Raw genomic sequence first — 20675 nt, 5'->3', positions numbered from 1 at the left:
TTTCCATGCCATTCCATTCGCTCCAGCTATTATGAGCTGTCCTCCCCTCAGCAGCCTCATGTGGCGCTGTTCTTTAAAATTGCGCAAGTAGATTCCGCTTCCCCCTCATTGATGTGGTGGAGAAACTTAATGTTGTAATCCACAATGAAGATATGGTCGACATGTTCAAATTATGCATTCCATGCCTAAAGCGCAATTTCATGTTATTTTTTCATGTTGTAGCCTACACAAAAAAACATGATCATAAATACTTTGTCTGTTATAACAGTATATTTAGGCAAGCATTTCAAAACACAAGCAAGACATACAGGCAGCCAAAATAGCGATTCATTTTTCATTATCATTTACAAACATTGGCTAGTTATTTTTTCCCGCAACTCTCGCAATGATATGACAGACCTCGTTGAAGATCGAATGTAGCCCCCAGGGCAAAATTTGTTTGACATCCCCTGTCTACATCACACAAAACGCTGATTGTTTTTGTCCAGTGCAATGTGTAGGGACTGCGTCCTGCTTGTGCAACTGCAAAAGCATTTATAACAGAAAGAGAAAGTTGTATAGCCTTCAATCAATATTTTTGGTAATGTTCGTTCAAATCGCCGCAGGCTTTCCCATTTCAACTGTTCAGAAAATATGAGGCTGAGATAGGCTATAGCATGTGTCATTCTCATTCGACGTAGGGCGGTGTCTATACGGGTTTTCGCTCCTCCCTTCCATAGGCGCTGGAAGAGGCGGGGGCGAAATCAATTCAATTCAATTCAATTCAAGGGCTTTATTGGCATGGGAAACATGTGTTAACATTGCCAAAGCAAGTGAGGTAGACAACATACAAAGTGAATATATAAAGTGAAAAACAACAAAAATTAACAGTAAACATTACACATACAACAGTTTCAAAACAGTAAAGACATTACAAATGTCATATTATATATATATATATATATACACAATGTACAAATAATTAAAGGACACAAGATAAAATAAATAAGCATAAATATGGGTTGTATTTACAATGGTGTTTGTTCTTCACTGGTTGCCCTTTTCTCGTGGCAACAGGTCACAAATCTTGCTGCTGTGATGGCACACTGTGGAATTTCACCCAGTAGGTATGGGAGTTTTTCAAAATTGGATATGTTTTCGAATTCTTTGTGGATCTGTGTGATCTGGGGGAAATATGTCTCTCTAATATGGTCATACATTGGGCAGGAGGTTAGGAAGTGCAGCTCAGTTTCCACCTCATTTTGTGGGCAGTGAGCACATAGCCTGTCTTCTCTTGAGAGCCATGTCTGCCTACGGCGGCCTTTCTCAATAGCAAGGCTATGCTCACTGAGTCTGTACATAGTCAAAGCTTTCCTTAATTTTGTCAGTCACAGTGGTCAGGTATTCTGTACTCTCTGTGTAGGGCCAAATAGCATTCTAGTTTGCTCTGTTTTTTTGTTAATTCTTTCCAATGTGTTAAGTAATTATCTTTTTGTTTTCTCATGATTTGGTTGGGTCTAATTGTGCTGTTGTCCTGGGGCTCTGTAGGGTGTGTTTGTGTTTGTGAACAGAGCCCCAGGACCAGTTTGCTTAGGGACTCTTCTCCAGGTTCATCTCTCTGTTTGTGATGGCTTTGTTATGGAAGGTTTGTGAATCGCTTCCTTTTAGGTGGTTGTAGAATTTAATGGCTCTTTTCTGGATTTTGATAATTAGTGGGTATCGGCCTAATTCTGCTCTGCATGCATTATTTGGTGTTTTACGTTGTACACGGAGGATATTTTTGCAGAATTCTGCGTGCAGAGTCTCAATTTGGTGTTTGTCCCATTTTGTGAAGTCTTGGTTGGTGAGCGGGCTCTATGACTGATTCAAGTATTTTTAGCCAAATCCTAATTGGTATGTTGAAATTTATGTTTCTTTTGATGGCATAGAATGCCCTTCTTGCCTTGTCTCTCGAAATCTCTGTATTCGTAGTCGCAGCCTTATTTTAATGAGCTTCGCCACCAAACAAGACCAAATTTGGTTGGTTAGGACCGGACCAAATCTGAACCAATCATAGACGTCTGTTTCACAAACACCCACAGTTTTTGTCGTTGTATTGTCTGTAGTATTATAAATGTTTGCAAAATGTTTTCTGATTGGGCAATGAGGGATTGCTATGAATACAAAGCAAACATGTTAGTTGATTTGATTACTTGGCACTCTTAAATGTTTTGATAATTTAAAAAAACAAGGTCCCACACTTAAACTAAATTAAACTTGCCAATGTCTTATCTCAGCTGGTCGTCATGATAGTTTGCAGTACCGCAAAGGAGAGATAGTGATAGCACATGATAGCTATGAACATTATAGCACGCTTCAGACAGCCACGGTGAATAATAAAACGTGTTGATATAATTTTTCACCTTACACGATCACTTTGATTACTTTTAATGAAAGCCTATATAATATGTTGGCTTGCATGACTTTTTTATTTTTTTAAATAAAATTTGATGGTTGTTAAAAGCGGAATTTTGACAATATTTCCGTTACATCAACACATTCGTCACTCAATTTGTTGCGCTCCAAAGGGATACATTGAAAAAACATGTTGGTAATTAAATAATCGAATGTAAAACGTGTTTAGTTATTAGCCTAGTGGTTAAGTTTTTAGGCATATCATGTGAATTAGGCCTCATGTGAAATAATAGGGGTGGTCTGGAGTCTAACTAATATGACATAACCTCAGGTGTGTCCTCATTCCCTATTCAGATACCCGTAGTATGACCTAACAAAATGCACACTGCCAAATGGCAGTGATAAACCAACACCGCTCTCAATAAATAGACATTCAGAAATGACATAAGATATTCAATAGCAGGCAAACATAAAACCAATCAGTATGGCACCAAGTCAATCAATACAATGCACACTGCAACAGTCATTTCACCAAACATGTACAAACATTAACAGTCAAACTGTGACAACCTTTAAAAACCGGGGTACCCATCAACTACTAGAGCTCTGTAGTTTACGAATTCTACGTTGCGGGCCTGTGCCTCCTCCCTCAACTAGATGAACAAGAGCAAGCGCAGTCCTTGCGCTTGCGGTGTGAGTGTCCGTATTCAGTGCAGTGGTGCGCATTCAATGCAGCTAGCTAACGAATACATGTTTATTGGTAGGCCTATTTGGTCGTAATTTTCTCAGGTTAAGCCTAACATTTCGCGAAGCTATACACGGCGTTGCAAGGCTGCCATTTTTAGACTGTTGGCTGAGGAATGGCAATAATGTAATTAATTGTTCAGTAATTAAAGTTGGAAACTCAAACATGGCAGATTGTCAAATTAATTTGAAATACAACAGAATACTAATCAGCTACCAATTTATTTTAGTTGAATATACAACTGTCCTGTACAGGCTACCTGAACCTGCATGACATGAGCTGTCCTCGCGCTCTCTCCCAGCTGGAATAGAAAGTAGTGCGTAAAACCAGTCTATTAATGCCAAATAATACAGTCAGTCCACCATCAACACTACCTTACTAGGGCTTGTTTCATTATGCAGTGTACTGTAATGACCTGACTAGATCATAAATGAACAATTGTCCAGACAGAGGCTTGAGTTTGCGAATTGACGGTTTATTAAACCAACTTTACACAGGCTACTGTTTGTGCCGTAGCACACGCCAAATAGATGACAGATAACCCACAAGCCAATCGTGACCTTCTCTTGTGAAGCCCAGACGTAAGAGAGAGAGAACAAAGGCTGAACCTGGTCTTAACTTCCAATGCTCCACCTCCCTGCCCAACCCCCCTCCACGCCACTCCGCCAACCACCAGGATGCCCGGCATCAGAACATTCCAGGCATTCCCGTGATTGGCAGATAGCAGGTTGATTGACATTACATTTACATTTAAGTCATTTAGCAGACGCTCTTATCCAGAGCGACTTACAAAACGACATGTCGGACCCCGCGAACACCGGGTACTGGTCAGTACAACACAACCACCTCCTAGCCTAACACATAACACACAGCTAGCTGTCTGTGCGGGTCGCTACAGTACTATTTATAGCTATATACTGTTTTAGGTGCTATTTAACAATTTTATACAACAATTACACATCAAATAGTCTGACAATGAGGAAAAAAGTAGTCTGCTTGAGGATATATGCAGAAAAAAATATTCACCACCCGGATTGAATATTAGAAACACCTTTGGCAGCGATTGAAGCTGTGAGTCTTCTTGGTTAAGTCTCATAAGAGCTTTGCACACCTTTATTGTGCAATATTTGCCCATTTATTATTTTAAATATTCTTCAAACTCTGTCATATTGGTTGTTTATCATTGATAGATAACCATTACCAGGTCTTGCCATAGATTTTCAAGCAGATTTAAGTAAAAACTGTAACCCGGTGTTACAGCTGTTCAACAAAGCCAAGACTGGTTTCAGCACCAGCGTAACATATGTGATCGTACTTCTTAACTCTCTTGCATTGTGTTTTTAAAGAAAGGACTGTCTAGCCAGCGAGCCCAGTTGATTGGTGTTTATTCTGACGAAAGACACAAGGAAGCACATTAGATGTGCAGGACAACATGGCTGTAGATTTGTGATTAGTCGCTTGCATGTCAGTATTAGACGGGGTATTTTGAAAATCAAATATATCATAATGTAAAAAAATACAATTAATGTAAGTACTTGACGATAGGCACAAGGAACTGCAAGGTGTCGAACGCGTTCAACAGGGATGCTGGCCCATGTTGACGCCAGTGTTTCTCCCAGCTGTGTCAAGTTGTCTGGATGTCCTTTGGGTGGTGGACCATTCTTGATAAACACGGGAAACTGCTGAGCGTGACAAACCCAGCAGCGTTGCATTTCTTGACACAAACCTGAACGCTAGGCACCAACTACCATACGCCATTCAAAAGGCACTTCAATCGTTTGTCTTGCCCATTCACCCTCTGAATGGCAAACATACACAATCTATGTCTCAACGCATAAAACTCAGTCTTTAACCTGTCTCCTACCCTTCATCTTTACTGATTGAAGTGGATTTAACAGGTGACATCAAAAAGGGATCATAGCTTTCACCTCGATTCACCTGTCCAGGCTGTCATGGAAATAGCAGGTGTTCTTAGTGTTTTGTACACAAAGATAAATATCGCTCTCTATATATATGTGTGTGTGTATATAGAGCGATATCGCTCTCTCTGCAAAAAAATAAACGCCCTCACTGTCAACTGCGTTTATTTTCAGCAAATTAATGTGTAAATATTTGTATGAACATAACAAGATTCAACAACTGAGACATACATTTGACTAACAAATGGAATGTGTCCATGAACAAAGGGGGGGTCAAAATCAAAAGTAACATTCAGTATCTGGTGTGGCCACCAGCTGCATTAAGTACTGCAGTGCATCTCCTCCTCATGGACTACACCAGATTTGCCAGTTCTTTCTGTGAGATGTTACCCCACTCTTCCACCAAGGCACCTGCAAGTTCCTGGACATTTCTGGGGGAAAGGCACTAGCCCTCACCCTCCGATCCAATAGGTCCCAGACGTGCTCAATAGGATTGAGATCCGGGCTTGTCGCTGACCATGGCAGAACACTGACATTCCTGTCTTGCAGGAAATCACGCACAGAACAAGCAGTATGGCTGGTGGCATTGTCATGTCAGGATGAGCATGAAGGAAGGGTACCACATGAGGGAGGAGGATGTCTTGCCTGTAACACACAGCGTTGAGATTGCCTGCAATGGCAACAGGCTCAGTCCGATGATGCTGTGACACACCGCCACAAACCATGACGGACCCTCCACCTCGATCCCGCTCCAGAGTACAGGCCTCGGTGTAACAATCATTCCTTCGACAAACAAAAATCCGACCTGCCTTACAACAGGCCTACAAGCCCTCAGTCCAGCCTCTCTCAGCATGTAGCGGACAGTCTGAGCACTGATGAAAAGTGTGCGTTCCTGGTGTAACTCAGGCAGTTGTTGTTGCCATCCTGTACCTGTCCCGCAGGTGTGATGTTCGAATGTACCGATCCTGTGCAGGTGTTTTTACACATGGTCTGCCACTGGGAGGACAATCAGCTGTCCGTCCTGTCTTCCTGTAGTGCTGTCTTAGGCGTCTCACAGTATGGACATTGACATTTATTTCCCTGACCACATCTGCAGTCCTCATGTCTCCTTGCAGCATGCCTAAGGCACGTTCACCCAGATGAGCAGGGACACTGGGCATCTTTCTTGTGGTGTTTCTCAGAGTCAGTAGAAATGAAAACTTAGGACACTAAAGAGGCCTAACTGTCACCTCAATTGACTACTGTCTGTAAGCTGTTTGTCTTAATGACCGTTCCACAGGTGCACGTTCATTAATTATGGTTCATTGAACAAGCATGGGAAACGGTGTTTAAACGCTTTACAATGCAGATCTGTGAAGTTATTTGTATTTTTACAAATTATCTTTGAAAGACAGGGTTCTGAAAAAGGGAATTTTTTTGTTTGGTGCCGAGATACACACACACACACACACACACACACACACACACACACACCAGGACATGTACATAATGACCTCGTACACATTGTAAATATGAAAATAGAATACAGTATTTTAGACGTGACCTACTGCTTGCATGTCAATATCAGAATGGGAAGAATTAAACGTTTGCCATCTCCACCTATCTGTAAGCATGACCAATGGCATAACACTTTATTGATTTGTGAATTCAACCAACCAATAGGAATACCTAAACATCAAATACATATTTCTGCCTTGCCAAGTGGAAACATATGTAGAATGTATGCACACATGACTGTAAGTCGCTTTGGATAAAAGCGTCTGCTAAATGGCATATATTATTATTATTATATTATAACTAACCCTGTTACACTGGCAACACGGTAACATTCACAGTCTTCTTAGTAAGCAACTCCAGTGTAGATTTGGCCTTCTGTTTTAAGTTATTATTCTGCGGAAAGGTGAATTCATCTCCCAGTGTCTGGTGGAAAGCAAACTGAACCTGGTTTTCCTCTAGGATTTTGCCTGTGCTAACTCCCTAGTCCTTACAATTATAAGCATACCCATCACTTTACTTGAAAATATTGAGAGTAGTACTCAGTAATGTGTTGTATGTTTGGGGAAAATCCAATAACACTTTGTATTCAAGACAAAAAGTGAATTGCCTTACAACATTTTTTTGCAGTATTACTTTAGTGTCTTGTTGCAAACAGGATGCATGTTTTTGATTATTTTTAGTCTGTACAGGCTTCTTTCTTTTCACTCTGTCTATTAGGTTGGTATTGAGGAGTAACTACAATGTTGTTCTCCCATCACAGCCATTAAACTCTAACTGTTTTAAAGTCCCCATTGGCCTCATGGGAAAATCCGTGAGCGGTTTCCTTCTTATCCGGCAACTGAGTTAGGAAGGACGTCTATATCTTTTTAGTGACTGGGTGTATTGATACACCATCCAAAGTGTAATTTATAACTTGACCATGCTCAAAAGGATATTTAATGTCTGCTTTAAAAAAAACAACATCTACCAATCTACCCTCTTTGCAAGGCATTTGAAAAGCTCGCCAGTCTTTGGTTGAATCTGTGTTTGAAATTCACTGCTCGACTGAGGGACTTTACAATTATCTGTATGTGGGTGGATACAGAGATAAAGTAGTCATTCACTACATACGCATACCGACAACACACATCATATGCTGCTGTCAGGATATATAATAAACAGAGTACCAGCAGCGTATATGAAGTGTAAAAAATGTGTGTGGCGTGTAAGCATATGTAGGGAGTGTCAGTGTAGAATGTCTGAGTGAGTGGGTAGAGTCTAGTGGGTGTGCATAGAGCCAGTGCAAGGAAGTCAGTGCAAAAACAATTAAGATAAATTAATAATAAAGGGGGTCAATGTACAGTTGAAGTGGGAAGTTTACATACACCTTAGGAAAATACATTTTAAGCTCAGTTTTTCACAATTCCTGACAATTAATCCTTAGTAAAAATTCCCTGTTTTAGGTCAGTTAGGATCACCACTTTATTTTAAGAATGTGAAATGTCATAATAGTGGAGTGATTTATTTCAGCTTTTATTTCTTTCATCACATTCCCAGTGGGTCATAAGTTTAAACATACACTCAATTAGTATTTGGTTTCATTGCCATTAAGTTGTTTAACTTGGGTCAAACGTTTTGGGTCGCCTTCCACAAGCTTCTCACAATAAGTTGGGTGAATTTTGGCCCAATCCTCCTGACAGAGCTGGTGTAACTGAGTCCGGTTTGTAGGCCTCCTTGCTCGCACACGCTTTTTTTATTTTTCTGCCCACAAATTTTCCTTGGGATTGAGGTCAGGGCTTTGTGATGGCCACTCCAAGACCTTGACTTTGTTGTCCTTAAGCCATTTTGCCACAACTTTGGAAGTGTGCGTGGGGTCATTGTCCATTTGGAAGACCCATTTGCGACCAAGCTTTAACTTCCAGACTGATGTCTTGAGATGTTGCTTCAATATATCCACATAATTTTCCCGCCTCATGATGCCATCTATTTTGTGAAGTGCACTAGTCCCTCCTGCAGCAAAGCACCCCCACAACATGATCCTGCAGCCTCCGTGCTTCACGGTTGGGATGGTGCTCTTCGGCTTGCAAGCCTCCCCCTTTTCCTCCAAACATAACGATGGTCATTATGAATAAACAGTTCTTTTTTAGTTTCATCAGACCATAGGGCATTTATATAATAATAATAATAATAATATATGCCAGAAAGTACTATCTTTGTCCCTATGTGCAGTTGCATACCGTAGTGTGGCTTTTTTATGGCGGTTTTGAAGCAGTGGCTTCTTCCTTGCTGAACGGCCTTTCAGGTTATGTTGACATAGGACTTGTTTTACTGTGGATATCAATACTTTTGTACCTGATTCCTCCAGCATCTTCACAAGGTCCTTTTGTTGTTCTGAGATTGATTTGCACTTTTCGCACCAAAGTACGTTAATCTCTAGGAGACCGAACACGTCTCTTTCCTGAGCTGTATGATGGCTGCGTGGTCCCATGGTGTTTATACTTGCATACTATTGTTTGTACAGATGAATGTGGTACCTTCAGGCGTTTGGAAATTGCTCCCAAGGATGAACCAGACTTGTGGAGGTATACAATTTTTTTTCTGAGGTCTTGGCTGATTTCTTTTGATTTTCATTTACATTTATGTCATTTAGGAAAGAGGCACAAATGAGTTTGAAGGTAGGCCTTTAAATACATGCTAAATCTTTTAGGTAAACCTCCTATCCTGACTCAAATGTCAATTAGCCAATCAGAAGCTTCTAAAGCCATGACATCATTTTCTGGGCTGAGCGGGAACTGTTTAAAGGCACAGGCCAAGGTGGATGAACGCAGTGCCCTTGTTTGGGTGTAGGGCCTGAACTTAGTGTAAACGTCAGAGCCTGGAGGTTGAGGTGCCGTTCCCCTCACAGCTCTGTAAACACCATGGTCTTGAAGCGGATGTCATTCAACTGGAAGCCAGTGGAGAGAGCCTGACGTGAGAGAACTTGGGAAAACTATAGTTTTCTGGACAGTTGAAATGGCACAGGAGGGAGCCCAGCCAACAGGTTGCAAATCCAGACGGGTCGATGAGTCATTAAAACTAGTTTATGTAAACTTCTGATGTTGTACATGAACCTAAGGAAATCCACCGCCTTTGATTAACTGGTGTTGTCCAGGATCACGCCAGTTCTTAGCGCTTTGGGGGAGGACAGAAGGAGTTGTCAACCGTGATGGCGAGATCATGGAACGGGCAGTCCTTCCCCGGGAGGAAGAGCAGCTCCGTCTTGCCGAGGTTCAGCTTGAGGTGGTGATCCGTCATCCACACTGATATGTCTGCCAGACATGCAGAGATGCGATTCGCCACCTGGTCATCAGAAGGGGGAAAGGAGAAGATTAATTGTGTGTCGTCTGCATAGCAATTTTCCCATGATGTCAAGGAAAGAGGCACTGAGTTTGAAGGTAGGCCTTGAAATACATGCACAGGTAAACCTCCAATTGACTCAAATGTCAATTAGCCAATCAGAAGCTTCTAAAGCCATGACATAATTTTCTGGAATTTTCCAAGCTGTTTAAAGGCACAGTCAACTTAGTGTATGTAAACGTCTGACCCACTGGAATTGTGATGTAGTAAATAAGTGAAATAATCTGTCTATAAACAATTGTTGGAAAAATTGTGTCATGCATAAAGTTGATGTCCTAACCGACTTGCCAAAACTATAGTTTTCTAACATGAAATGTGTGGAGTGGTTGAAACACTTAGGTTGGAGTCATTAAAACTAGTTTATGTAAACTTCTGACTTCAACTGTAAATAATCAGTTTTGATTAACTGTTGAGCGAGCAGTCTTATTGTTTTGGGGGTAGAAGCTGTTCATGTGCCTTTTGGTCCCAGACTTTGGCGCTCGGGTACCACTTGCCATGCAGTAGCAGTGAGAAGTCTATGACTTGGGTGGCTTTCCTCTGACACCGCCTGGTATAGAGTTCCTGGATGGCAGGGTTCGGCATTACCCTCTGTAGCGCCCTGCGGTGGGATGTGAGCAGTTGCCATACCAAGCGGTGATGCAGCCAGTCAATATGTTCTCAATGATGCAGCTGTAGAACTTTGAGGATCTGAGGGCCCATGCCAAATCTTTTCAGCCTCCTGAGGGGGAAGAGTTGTTGTCGTGCCCTCTTCACAACTGTTTTTGTGTGTTTGGACCATGATAGGTCCTTAGTGATGTGGACACCGAGAAACTTGAAGCGCTTGACCTGCTCCACTACAGCACCGTCGCTGTGAATGGGGGCGTGTTCGTACCTCCATTTCCTGTAGTCCACAATAAGCTCCTCTGTCTTGCCCACGTTAGTTTTTGTCCAAGAGTTAAATACACTACCGTTCAAAAGTTTAGGGTCACTTAGAAATGTCCTTGTTTTTGAAAGAACATTTATTTTTTTGTCCATTTAAAATAACATAAAATTGCTCAAAAATACAGTGTAGACATTGTTAATGTTATAAATTACTATTGTAGCTGGAACCGGCGTATTTTAAATGGAATATCTACATAGGTGTACAGAGGCCCATTATCAGAAACCATCACTCCTTTGTTCCAATGGTGCATTGTGTTAGCTAATCCAAGTTTATCATTTTTTTAAAGGCTAATTGATCATTAGAAAACCCTTTAGCACAGCTGAAATCTTTTGTTCTGATTAAAGAAGCAATAAAACTGTCCCTCTTTAGACTAGTTGAGTATCTGGAGCATCAGCATTTGTGGGTTTGATTACAGGCTCAAAATGGCCAGAAACAAAGAACTTTCTTCTGAAACACGTCAGTCATTCTTGTTCTGAGAAATGAACGCTATTCCATGAGATAAATTGCCAAGAAACTGAAGATCTTGTACATCGCTGTGTACTACACACCTTCACAGAACAGAACAAACTGGCTCTAACCAGAATAGAAAGAGTGGGAGGCCCTGGTGCACAACTGTTTGAGAAATAGACGTCTCACAAGTCCTCAACTGGCAGCTTCCTTAAATAGTACTCGCAAAACACCAGTCTCAATGTCAACAGTGAAGCGTCGACTCCGGGATGCTGGCCTTCTAGGCAGAGTTGCAAAGAAAAAGCCATATCTCAGACAATAAAATATTAAGATGGGCAAAAGAACACAGACACTGGACAGAGGAAGATTGGGAAAAAGGTGTTATGGACAGACATAAAGAACATTCGTGACACAGAAAAAATGAAAAGATGCTGGAGGAGTGCTTGACGCTATCTGTCAAGCATGGTGGAGGCAATATGGTCTGGAGGTGCTTTGGTGGTGAAGTGGGAGATTTGTACAGGGTAAAAGAGACTTCCTTCTTCAAGATACATCACTCCATTTTGCAACACCATGCCATACCCTGTGGATGGTGCTTAATTGGAGACAATTTCCTCCTACAACAGGACAATGACCCAAAGCACAGCTCCAAACTATGCAATATTATTTAGGGAAGAAGCAGTCCGCTGGTATTCTGTCTATAATGGAGTGGCCAGCACAGTCACTGGATCTCAACCCTATTGAGCTGTTGTGGGAGCAGCTTGACCGTATGGTACGTAAAGAAGTGTCCATCAAGCCAAACCAACTTGTGGGAGGTGCTTCAATAAGCATGGGGTGAAATCTCTTCAGATTACCTCAACAACAAATTGACAACTAGAATGCCAAAGGTCTGCAAGGCTGTAATTGCTGCAAATGGAGGATTCTTTGACGAAAGCAAAGTCTGAAGGACACAATTATTTAAATAAAAAAATATTATTTATAACCTTGTCAATGTCTTGACTATATTCCTTATTCATTTTGCAACTAATTTCATGTATGTATAAATGGAAAACAAAGACATTTCTAAGTGACCCCAAACTTTTGAACGGTAGTGTATCTCCTTTAAATACATAGGTTCCTTGAGGGGCGGTCCAAGGCGCTGCCTCGCAGTGACTTGCCTAGTTAAATAAAGGTTAAACAAATAAAATAAAACATTGTACCCTTGCACATTGATCTTTCTTGTGTATTTTATTCCTCTTGTGTTACTATTTTTATAAAACATAACTGCATTGTTGGGAAGGGCTCATAAGCAAGCATTTGAGCGCATATAACAAAGAACATGTTGATTTGATTTAGAAGAACGAAGGTGTTGCAATTGTGGTGGGGATCATGATCCCAAGTTCCTGGAGTGCCCTGTAAGGGTGAAGGGGATTAAGGTGTCACAAGTTAAAGGTCAATCAATCTTCCTATGCCATTTTAAAGAGGTGAGAAAACAAGTGACGCCCACCGACGATATGGATATTGCAGCCAGTCAAAATATACCCTGGTGTTAAGGTAGATTTTGTGGCGTTCATTGCCACAGTTATAAACTGTACGGCTCAAGTGTCAAAGAAACTGGACATTATTGTGGCTGTGGCAGAAAAGTAGTTTGGACAACTGATCATCTTGAGCCTGTGTCGGGATCAGATCTGTTTAATTTTTTACAGAAAAGTATTATTATTATTTGAGGGCGGGGTCGTTTATGAATATATCCTGTTTCCATCCCGCATAGTAGGTGGCGACATGCACACTAAATTGTGTGATAGTGAATATACCATGGAAGAAGTAGTAAACGGAAGTAAGCCTTGACCAATACATTTTGACTTTAGGGTTTTTGTTGTTATTTAGATATGTATTAATACCCTGCAACTTAGCATATGGCAAATTTGAACTGCAAAGCATAACATGCTTACTTACCCCAGGTAGTCGTTAATTCGCGTTGGAGACAGGGCTTGGTTGATAGATGAGATCTAACTAGGTGGTAACGTTAACTAACAATGGCCAATTGTGTGGTTTTTCACACTCAAATAGCCTCCATTATGGAGGTGTTAGCGAATGCAGCCGTGGCAGAGACTTGTAAACTCGTAGACGACGACTATGCAGTGTTTCGTCTGGAAATAACTCAAACCCAAAAAAGAAAACAGGACATTGCGGAGGAAACTACAGCTACTGGAACTGAAGGTGTCACGGGAGCGCGTCCTCGCCATTCGTCCCAGTAGTGTCAAGATCTTCGACCGATACAGAGGAATGGCAAGAGGTACCGTTTTTAACCACATTGGGTTAAACACTTCGTCAGTTTTTGGATTGTATGAAATAGTTCCCCTGATTACTTAGCTATCTTGCACAAATACATCATCATATTCTTGATGTACTGCATGTCCTATGACTAACTCATTGAAAACAATGATGCAAATCAACTTATGTCACATGCACCGAATACAACAGGCTGTAGACTTTACAGTGAACTGCTTACTTATGAGCCCCTTCCCAACAATGCAGTTAAAAAGTAAATAGTAGCACAATATAACAATAACGAGGCTATATATGCATGTGATATATCTATCAATATATAAATAGAATATCAAAAAGTTATTTAAAGTGTTACCTTACATCCTTCTAGACAGTGTCAATGGTGTATAATATACCATTTGAGCATTGACAGTAGCTAACCTAATCACCTCTTTTCCACCAATCACTCTCTCAGGTGAAGGACATCTCACTGGAAGCCACAGGAGCTTTGTGAAGCCAACAGGACACAATAGATGGAGAGAGAACCAACCAATCACTCTTGATGAGGGGAACGGAACCTCAACCCAGCATGTTATCATGATAGAGGTTAGTGTAATAGTGTTGCATAAAATATTAACGTTACTAAGGCTCCCCCTCAGTTATTCACTTGATTACATTGTCATTTATCTGCCATAGGGGAGCTAGTGAGACTTCCTTACGACACCGATAATAACCTCTTCTCTTCTTGTCAGTCTGCAGATGCAGAGGCTGCAGGTCCTGGGGTCAAGCAGGAGAGGACTAAAGGAGAGAAGGAACCACAGCACATGGGACACATCCAGACTGGAGTGCCCCCTGAAGCCATGGAGGACCCCACCTCCACCCCAGCACCATCCATGACCCGACCCAGCATCACGGAGGTCAGTGGAACGCCGTCCTCTAGTCAGAGACAGACACGGAGACGTTAACTGCAACACACAGGCTCTTACACACAGGATCTGACCACAGCTCAGACCCAGAGAGATTTGGGCTGGGGCCATTGGGCTGTCCTTCTCCCTGTTCAGAGTACTTGCCAGTATTTCACCAGAGCAAGAGGACGGTTCATTCCTGTGGAGGCGGTGATGGGGACATGTTAGACACTGGTGTTGATGTTCCGTCTTGTTCTTACGCTACAGAGATGGACCCTGACAACATGTCCATGGGTTTAGACACATAGGCTGATCTGTCAAGAGGGGGACTGGAATCATTATACTAGTAGTGTATACTCTGAAAGGTCCCTAGATAAGAAAGGGGAGGTTATAGTCATAGATGAAGTCAAAGTGGAGGGAGACTCTCCTCTGACCTTGAACGCAGACAAGACTCACTTAGGGGAAGGACACTCACAAGGCAGAGATTTCTTAGATTACAGGGAAAGCTTAGAGACAAATCCAAATGTTGCGGCCCACTCCCCTTTACACACGCTCAGGGATCGTGACCCAGTGTCCACGTTGATGGGGCCTTCCGATTCACAGGGCTGCGTCCTTTTGGATCAGGTATTGAACTCAAAGGGCCAAGGGGAGGGGAGGGGGAGCAACATCAGGCAATAGTAAAGAGAAACGGTTCCTCTGCATGTTCTGTAACAAAGGCTTTGGCTGCCTCCAGAAGGTGGAGATCCACCAAAGGGTCCTCACAGGGGTGAAACCCTTCAGCTGTTCCCAGTGTCACATGCGTTTTGCTGAGGCTGGCAATCTGAAGAGGCACCAGAGGGTCCACACAGGGGAGAAACCCTTCAGCTGTACCCAGTGTCATATGCGCTTCTCCCACTCGTCCAGCTTGAAGAGGCACCGGAGGGTCCACACAGGGGAGAAATATTAAAGCTGCCCTGAGTGTAAGAAAGGTTTCCCCATCAGAACTACCTGAAGATGCACCTTCAGGTCCACATGGGTGAAAGGCTGTTCACCTCCTAAGCAAAGTGGGAAGAGGTTCTCAGAGAGGGGATACCTCAGGATACACCAGCAGAAAAAACATTCCACTAAATAACTTCTGACATTTTAGATCAAACCCTGCATTAAAGACAAAGATACATTTTCAGTATTGTCTGCAGAAAAGATCCACAGATGCATTTGGAATGACAAGAGTGACAGATTTCAGTGTTGAATATTCTTGGGTAGAATATTGCATCCAGACATTGTGATATATAAGGCATATTTAAGCCTAAAAAGTCTGTTACATATTGTGTAGGCTATATGATGTATATTACTTCCATTTAACTACCGTACTTCATTTTTTCCCCCAAGACAATTGTAATGAGAAAATGATTGCAGTTTATAAAGTTTAGGGCTGTCCCCGACAAAAAAGAAAGAAAAGTTAGTTGACCGAGAGTCGTCTGTTCTTTTGACAATCGATTGGTAGACACTTTTTACATTTATTTTTTTATACATAGTGTTTTAATAGAATCAACTGTATGCACTGAGATTGTGTGATGATTTTAAAGGAGAATTGCACCTGCTGATTTGGCCTTGTTTTTTGGCTTGCTCCTCAAGAAATGCTGGTGACCATGACAGAAGCCAAACCTGAGTTGGCTTGGGGGTGTGGTTTGATGCAGGTGTTTGTTTGTCCTTGCCACCACCAAAACACACCCATCTGTCAGAACCTTGCCCACAACTGTTTCCCCCCACTCAGTTACAACAAACAAACCTCCTGCAGGGTTGAGCTCAATAACTACAGGCAGATATAGAGAAGCTTTGAATAGATGATGCAGCCTGAAGAGTAACATGAGATGAATATAATTGCTAAATGTATGTATATATTCTGAACTAAGTGTTTTGCTAACTTTCACATGTAGTCTCAGGTCCATGTAGAATAAACAACACTTCACATAATATTATAATATATAATAATTCCTGTGTGGTGTCCTGTTCACAACAGCAGTTCCTGGATCCTGGTGCAGAATACACAGGGATTCTCCCTCCACATCTAGTCTGATCCTTTATTTTTTATTGAATTAAATGGTAAAAGTTGTCTTGTAAAATGTTACTGCCGAGTGCCAGGTCTTTCTCCATTCGGAGACATCAGTATCAAGCCTGCCTGTCAGTCTGGACTTTCACATACATGTTTCTATGAATACATACATACATACATACATACATACATACATACATACATACATACATACATACATACATAAATACATACATACATACATACATACATAGTCACTGTTCTATTACCACTGGCCGTTACAAGGATAGATAATATCTGATACACAAACGGGTACTACGTTGAAGTTTGAACAAGTCAGACTAAACCTACCTAATTCTGTTCTCCCTATTGACAACTGTTGGTGAGCAGGCAAAAGGTGAGGCTGGAGGTGAGGTCTTTTCTACAGCTCAATTGATGGGCATAGCAGCATAGAGCAGCTCCTGGCCCCTCAAAGGTACTGGTGGGTCACACACACAGAGCACTGATTACATTATCAATGGTGGTTCTAAATAGCCTGGTCCTGGTGGAACCAACCGGATCACTTCGTTCACCTTTCTACTTCACTGCAGATATCATCAAATGTGAAGTGAAATAGAATGGAAAAGAAGATCAGGCTGGATCCACCAGGCTAGGTTATGTCCTAGACATTATATGCAACAAATAATGTCAGTTTAAATCAAATGTTTCATAATTGGGTTATTTTTACAGTATGATGAGCCTGTGAAAGCTGTTGCCGTCGACAGGTGAAGATTACTGGCCAGGTACTTGCCAACATGCTAGCTATATTTTAAAGACTTGTTACTGACTTTGAACACTTGTCAAACTACCTCACTGCTTGTTCATTGATTATTTGGTGACTGAAAAACTTAAGGTACATGTGGTTCTCAGCAACTTGAACCAGCACTGAAATGTAAGCATTGGGGTTAATGTCTTCCCCCTCTCTGCGATTTTCCTCAGGTTGAAGAACATCCCTAACACCCAGACAGATGTCAAGAACTTGGGAACCTCCTAACCACCAGGATAATCATCTTGTTTAGGGGGTTTATTCACATGGTTAGATAGAGAATAACCTGGGTGGATCTATTTATATCATGCAGAATTGTAGCTAAACGTCTAACTTGGGAAGCTCATTCAATAATACAGACATGGGTGATTTCTGGGCCAGGTGACTGAACTGTGTACAAGTGTTCAATTTAGACCACAATTAGTTGAATGAGGTGTTAGTGAAGTGCTGGAACAAAAACCTGTACACTCCTGTGTAAAGAACCTATGGCTGTCATGACTTCAACTGCATAAATACAGTTGCCATTTTATTTTGTTAATCTATGCAGGTTTGTCATATGATTTCCAGGAGCCTGGTGGAGATGGATACAACCATACTCCAAGGCATGCCATTTCCCTGCAACCAGCAGGAACATGGAGCACTCCATGTAAGTCATGCATGCATGCATACACATAGATACCTTATGCACCATAAACCTGTCAACTCCTGGAGTAACTCCCTGTCAGAGAGACTGATTAGAGGGTTTTGCCAGAGGCCCTGGGCCAATGGGAGGTCAGGCATGAGGGCTTAGGGGTCAGACAGAGTGAGAGTGAAGTTACAGACATGAAGATACAACTTGAACCACAGAGTAAGGCTACCATCAAACTTAAATACACGCTTATCTGTTTGGTGGGGTAAAATGCTGTTTTACGTTTGTAATTGGTTGATGGATAGTCTTTGGAACTTTTCTGACGGACAGCCCAACACAAGTCTAGCCCCCTTACCTCTCATAATTTGTGTGATTGGAAGGCACCCTTATCCTCAATCGTCAATGTCAACTCTCTTACGGTACTCACTCAAACTAATGCACTCGCCTCCCTCTAAAAAACGTCTCCCAGACTTTTATAAAAACTAAACATGTCAATCTCCCATCCCCAGGGGAGTCTGCTGGGCCATGGAACTCTAGAGCAGCACATCAAAAAAGCTGACATGGTGGTAGGTATCAGCAGAAAGTTGCATCCTTCCTCAGGGAAATATCAAAATTGTCAAATTTGGGGGAGGGATGACCACCAAATGCAATCAAGTTTTGTATAAACTACTCATGTTCATTTAAAAAAAATACAAAACCACAACTGTTTCAGCCTGGTCTTCTCATTTTGACGAACTACTATACTACTAACTACTACTTAAACATCTGACAACATGCAGACTTTATCCATCAAGACTGCACTTCTGATTCAAAGAGGTCTAAAAATCAATGCAAGTCTCATATCCAGGGTGAAAAAAGTATTATTCATATATAAAAGATATCACACAGTTGTGCCAACTAAAATATATATATATATCCCAGACAAGTTAGAAGAATAGGACAAATAGGCTGTGTTTAGACAGGCAGCCCAAGTCTGACACTTTTTTTCTCCCACCAATTGGTCTTTTGATCAATCAGCTCTGAAAAATGAACCAATGTGAAAAGATCTGGGATTGGTCAAAAGACCAATTAGTGGGAAAAATATCAGAATTGGGCTGCCTGTAAACGCAGCCAGAGGCAAGTGAATATAAGTCTGTTCATGTATTTGTATACGTTTTTAAGAATTTGAGTGGTTACATAAAGTACATGTTAAATGGCTATGAGACTTAATAAAGAGACTGCTGTAATCAAAAGGGAAGGTACCGCTGAAGGCCCCTGTATTCAGTCAGGCAGCTTGAAGCATATGTCACCATCCGGGCCCATGTCACAGCAGGCTGAGTGAGGCCTGACAGGGAGATGACAATAAATACATGATTTACCTTGCATCACCAAAGCCGTGTTAGCATTTAGTGCACATGTTTCTGAACAAACCAACCATTTGGTTAGCGTCATTGATATAAATTCAATATCTGGTTCATATGCATTGACTAATATCTCTAGGGTCCTGTGGTGGTCTGGCAGCATGCTGCTTTCTAGTGGTCTTACTCCCGCTCCACCTGAAATGCAATAACAAAAACATGAAAAACAATAAGCCCAGTCAGTAAATTGGCTAATTAAACACTCATGTAATCTTCACACCAGCCAAATGATATCCAACCAATACAGCCGACTAGTCTATTTGCAGTGAAATTGGGAGGGGCATTTTTTCAGTCACCAACCAATCAATAAACAGGCAGTGGAATGAAGTAGTTTGTGTTCAAAAGTAACGTCTTTAAAATATAGCTAGCAAATATCGTTTTTATTTTCTAGAAACCTGGCTAACATTAGCTACACTTCATTGATGATGGTAGGAGTTAGCTAGCTTTTCCCCAGTACTTTCAATTTAACTCGATAGCTAGTTAAGTAAGTAATGGCATGTATATCAACTTTACCAATCAGCTGGTTAACTAGCAAATATATTCGGTTTCCCCTCGCATTTAAAGCTGCATGATAAAGTTTGCCATAGTAAAGCTAGGATGAATGTCAGAAGCCAGATAACTAACCCTAGCGGCTGTCAATGCAATGGCTAGTCTGGAGTTCGTCTGAAATATACCATTTTATTTCACATGATAAGCAAACTGTCATGCCTTTTCACAGCAACAACAAAAAAAATCGATGTAACACATATAAACTATTACCTTCAAATAGATCATTTTGGTTTTATTTACTTCATCCTCTCTTGTTCAAGTGGGTAGCTATTTCCTGAGATTTGATTGTTGGAACAATCCAGCCAATGGTTAGGCGGCTGTGGTTTTGGCAAAGGGAACTGATTGGTCAGGAGTAAAAGGTCCTGTCCCCAGAGCTGCAGAAATCGAATTATTACTTGCGAAATCTCTTTCTTCAAATTTACAAATCTCTTTAGCGTGTCAACAGTAACATAACGCGCAGATTAAAAAACTGCAAGTGTATTTTTGATTCACAGCAGAATATTCATACTCGTAAAAGGATTTGTAATCATTCTGAAAAATAAATAATGCTTACAAATCTTGCTCCTCGAGCAAAGGGGAGGCTAATGACATCATATTTGACAATTAGGCCAACTATTGAGCAGTTGTCTATAAAACACTATTTTGCTCAAAACACATGTTTTACCCTTTAGTGTGTGTGTGCTTTACTGTATTTATACTTCGAACATCGTTTTTCAACAGGAAATTTGTTTTTTTTTAATCGCAGGAGGACGTCGTAACTGTTTCTGCTCAAAGGCTTATATATCGTCTGTGGTTTGGGACCTTTACAAACAGTCATTGACCTCAAGCTGTTTACAG

The 20675-nt window shown here is 41.3% G+C and overlaps 3 protein-coding genes and 1 long non-coding RNA gene across 8 annotated transcripts in view; 2 read left to right on the top strand and 2 right to left on the bottom strand.

Moving 5' to 3' along the window:
* Nucleotides 1-20675, bottom strand: part of LOC118361903 (gastrula zinc finger protein 5-1-like) — a 388384-nt gene that overhangs the window by 8976 nt on the left and 358733 nt on the right. The window lies entirely within an intron of this gene.
* The window catches only part of LOC118361889 (zinc finger protein 235-like), a 274869-nt gene that overhangs the window by 151851 nt on the left and 102343 nt on the right, over nucleotides 1-20675 (top strand). The window lies entirely within an intron of this gene.
* The window catches only part of LOC118361991 (zinc finger protein 696-like), a 37661-nt gene continuing 29545 nt past the window's right edge, over nucleotides 12560-20675 (top strand). The window contains exon 1 of the mRNA XM_052485337.1: nucleotides 12560-13550. Coding sequence (XP_052341297.1) covers nucleotides 13541-13550 — 10 coding nt within the window. The 5' untranslated portion in view covers nucleotides 12560-13540. The remainder of the gene's footprint in view (nucleotides 13551-20675) is intronic.
* On the bottom strand, nucleotides 18737-20231 carry LOC118361990 (uncharacterized). Its single transcript, XR_004821108.1, has 2 exons — nucleotides 20049-20231; nucleotides 18737-19427 (listed from the first exon to the last, which is right to left on the bottom strand). It is a non-coding gene; the product is annotated as an uncharacterized LOC118361990 (long non-coding RNA).

The sequence above is a fragment of the Oncorhynchus keta genome, chromosome 29 (genome assembly GCF_023373465.1).
Source record: "Oncorhynchus keta strain PuntledgeMale-10-30-2019 chromosome 29, Oket_V2, whole genome shotgun sequence".
Classification (NCBI taxonomy): domain Eukaryota; kingdom Metazoa; phylum Chordata; class Actinopteri; order Salmoniformes; family Salmonidae; genus Oncorhynchus; species Oncorhynchus keta.
Note: the sequence above shows the minus strand (reverse complement) of the source record. Positions and strands in the feature narration are given on the sequence as shown.